This window comes from Parasteatoda tepidariorum, chromosome X1 (genome assembly GCF_043381705.1).
Source record: "Parasteatoda tepidariorum isolate YZ-2023 chromosome X1, CAS_Ptep_4.0, whole genome shotgun sequence".
Lineage (NCBI taxonomy): Eukaryota > Metazoa > Arthropoda > Arachnida > Araneae > Theridiidae > Parasteatoda > Parasteatoda tepidariorum.
Genome location: NC_092214.1, coordinates 75485354 through 75489439, shown reverse-complemented (window position 1 = coordinate 75489439; position 4086 = coordinate 75485354). Strand labels below are relative to the sequence as shown.

Here is a 4086-nt window from a genome sequence, read left to right as displayed (position 1 = left end):
TCCGTAGACGTTCCGTTCCGGATACAAAATCATCCATATAGGTGTTATTCTCAATGTGTCTAGTTGCTGTAGGATATGCTTGTTTGTGTTTTGTAGCCAATTCACGAAGAGAAGCTGCTAATAAAAATGGACTAGAGACGAGTCCAAATGGAAGACGTGTGAATCGATAGGTTACAATTTTATCTTCAGTGCAGAGTTTCCCATCAGGAGTATATGTAGTATTGTACCAAATAAATCGTGTTGCATCTCTGTCTTCTTCTGCTAGAATCAGCTGCAGAAATGCTTGTCGCCCATCACTAGTGATTGCTATTTTAGAAAGTCGAAATCTCAACAATGTGGCTAAGATATCGGGAAGAAGATTTGGTCCTACTTCAAGAGCGTCGTTCAAAGATGGGTGACCTGGAGAATGTGAAGATGCATCAAAAACTATACGCCACTTAGTTTCTCCATTTGTGATTTTCTTTACAGCGTGATGGGGCAAGTAATATAAACCTTCCTCATTATGTGTTTCTGAGACAACTTCAACGTGTTTTTTATCAATGTAATCTTGCATGTGCTCAATATATTTTTCTTTGAATTCTGAATTTGCATGCATTTTCCTTGTTAAAGATTTAAATCGTTGAATTGCGACTTCATAATTGTTCGACGAAAGTTGAACTTCTGGTTTCCAAGGCAATTTTACAACTCTTCTACCATCGATGATTTCAAAAGATTGATGAAAGTTCGTTAAGAGTTCAGAGTTGTGAGGACTTATTTTTTCTTGTGTTGGTTGTATGCCAATGCTCTCTAAGTTCCAGAAATTTCGTACCACATTGTCTAATTCCTGAGTTGAAGTATCCACATCAACATTATGAACCGTTGAAATGAAGGAAACTGTTGCGTGTGATCGAGTTCCACTAAGTACCCAACCAAAACTTGATGGGACCAAGGCCAGAGAATCCGACAACCTGACTGGAGCTTCAGAATTCATAACAATCCAGTAGTAATCTGCACCGATTAAAATCTCAATTGGTAAGTTCGACAATGAATCATCTGGATCAGCAAGTTTCATTCGCTTGTTTTTAGCAAAGAGTGAAACATCCGTTGATGAAGGTAGGTGTGATGCATATTTGTTGGAGCTTTCAAATGCAGTAACATTAACTTTAGATTTGTCCCAGATACTTGATAACTGAAATTTGACTTGTCTTCGCATGTAGCCAACATTAGCTGGGGATTCAAAGGCTTGAATGTCCAAATGTCTGGTTGAAATTACTGGAAGTTTTAAAGTATCCACAAGATTAGAAGAAACGAAACTAGATTGACTTCCACCATCCAAAAGACAACGTGTCAGTTTTGTAATGCCAGTGGGCCCAGTTATGAAAACTCGTGCAGTTTGCAAATGAACGAAACTGGAAGGCGATACATCAATTTTGTTTGTAGATGTAGCCACAGGCTGCTCATTGGTTAGAGGTTTGCATATTGATGTATGGTGTTTTCTCTTGCATTTGGAACAGACAAATTTTTCTCTACGAGGGCAATTTTTTTTGTTATGTCCTCGGTTAGTGCACAAAAAACATCTATTACTAGTCTTCAATTTCTGTATGCGCGAGTCTATGTCCGTTACAACATTGCACTGTTGAGGCCAAAGTCCGACAGTTTCACAGAAAGGACAAAAGGGTGACATTATTTTACTTTTGGTAACTGATTTAGAATTCACGTTAAAATTTTCTAAGGAGGACTTAATAGGATAGTCTGGAGCAAGTGAACCTTTAATATTACTTGCAGTAATTGATCCCTCGACCTCTTCTGATAAAAATTTCATTATTTTTGAAATATCGCTTTCACCAAAATTTTCACGTTTGGCATGTACAATCCAGTTACGACAGATTTCATGAGGAAAAGCACGAAGTATTTTAGGAGCCAAAATTCTTCCGTATGATTGAGTTTTTTCTCCTAAAGCCTCTAAAGCCTGTATTCTTCGATTACAATCAATATATAATTCATTTATTGCTGCTGGAGAGTGATTTTTGATAGGTTTTAGGTTTTCTAAATAATCGAGATGAGCCTGTATTATTTAATCTTTATCGCCATATTTTGATTTCAAAATATCCTTTGCTGTTGCATATGTTTCTGCAGTTATATTATTTCCATCAACTATTCGTTTTGCTTCTCCATCTAAATATCCCCGCAAAAAACATGCTTGTCAATCAGCGATAAACTTTCGTTTTTGTCGATACAGTTTTCAAAACGCTCCCAAAAACTATGGAATTCTTCAATTTCGCCGTAAAACGTATTTATTTTTATTGTAGGCAACTTTACTGTAACATTTGAAGGCGAAGACGAAAAATTATTTATATTGGCAGCTGTTGGCGATGTTTCAGGAATTGAATTTGTGTTCCGATTCGCTGTTCCTTTGAAATTAAATAACGCCAAATGAGCATATTCTGTGTATCTTTCGCATTCTATTATGTCTTCCTGATATTCTTCATCATTTAAAAAATTATGTATTTCCTCGTCTGCCAAGGTTAATTCTTTTATTTTATCTTGTAAACGTTTAATGTTGTATTCCTTTTCAGTTTGTGCACTAGCAGCATCGTTCAATTTCGTCGTTAGTTTCGTATGGCGGTACGTAGCGTTGTTCGTTTGCGTTTAAATATTACAAGTTTTTCCCTACCGGTAGCCATTCCAATTCAGATTTTTGACGAAAGTAATTGTAACAAGTTCAGTATGACTTACCGAGTTATTTCGGCACCAAATGTTGGATTTTGTTGAGAGCAAATCAGACTGAAAGTCACGTAGAACAAACTGAAAACTTAACTTTTATTTACATCAAAAGAATATAAAAACAATAAGATGTTGCCAGCACAGGAAACTCAAACTATCTAACTAATCTCGAACTCAAACCTCAACAACACCCTTGTGCAAATTAATTGAAACAAACTTTTTTTTTCGTGTTTTTTAAAGAAGATGTCTTGGGGTTGTTTCGATTACAATGGGGTTGGACCTTTGCAGCCTATTGACGGTATGATGCGTTCTGAGAAGTACATTACTATTTTGGGTAAAAAAGTTGTTCCAGAGTTGAAGAAACGATACCCTGATGGGACAGGGATTTTTCAACAGGATTTAGCTACTTGCCATACGTCCAAAATTGTCATGAAATTCATGTCTGAGAATCAAATTGAGACATTGGAATGGCCAGGGAACTCTCTGGATATCAACCCAGTTGAGAATCTCTGGGCCATATGCAGGAATCGCCTATTAAATATGGACTGTACAACTATGGAGAAGCTAATCACGGCGTTAATTCATGTGTGGTACAAGGACACAAATATTATAAATGACTGTGAAAAATTAGTGGAATCCATGCCGAATCGTGTCCAAATGTTAATAAAGTGTCGTGGAGATCATATTATGTACTAAAAATTTTTGAGTTTGTATAAATTTAAATAAAATAGCATTTTCTCTTAGTTTTCTGAATTTATTGAGTTTGTATCAATCAATTTGCACAAGGGTGTATAGATATTTAGGCAGTATATAAATACGTGTTTAACCAAATATTGGACCGATAAGGAATATATTGGACATTTACTATTGAATTTTTTTTTTCACCATCGCATGAGAAGTCTCTCAAACATTAGGGTAAATATAAAACACTCATTTTTAAATAATAGAGGGTGAGGAAAATTCGAACTCAAGACGTTTTGCTCAACCGGTTTGCGTGATGAAAGAGCAATGGACTTCTTGATTTTGAGCATGGTTTTATGTTTTTTTAAAAAAAGTGAGCCTTTTGCTTTTTCCATATATGATAGTTCATATTCACAGAAAAACTTATATATATTCTCAAGCAATTTTTAAATTTTTTGAGTATGGAAAACACAATAAGTTTGAGTCCTCATTTCCTTCCGTCAATACACACATTTATACATAACTTGTTATCATTAATCAGAATTTTAGCCAATTGTTTATTTGATTATTTTCATAGCGTTCCATGGATCACAGATTAAGAGTACACTATACTATAAGAGAATTACTTCACGGCAAATTCTCATTCACTTATTTAATTTAACATTTAAAGGATAAAAAGTGAGTTCAGAAACTAATATAAAC

General features: G+C 35.1%; 1 protein-coding gene across 1 annotated transcript in view; it reads right to left on the bottom strand.

The window, feature by feature from the left end:
- LOC122269446 (uncharacterized) overlaps positions 1-1801 on the bottom strand; it is a 7088-nt gene extending 5287 nt beyond the window's left edge. Inside the window, exon 1 of the mRNA XM_071187274.1 lies at positions 10-1801. Coding sequence (XP_071043375.1) covers positions 10-1801 — 1792 coding nt within the window. The remainder of the gene's footprint in view (positions 1-9) is intronic.
- Positions 1802-4086: the final 2285 nt, after the last annotated feature.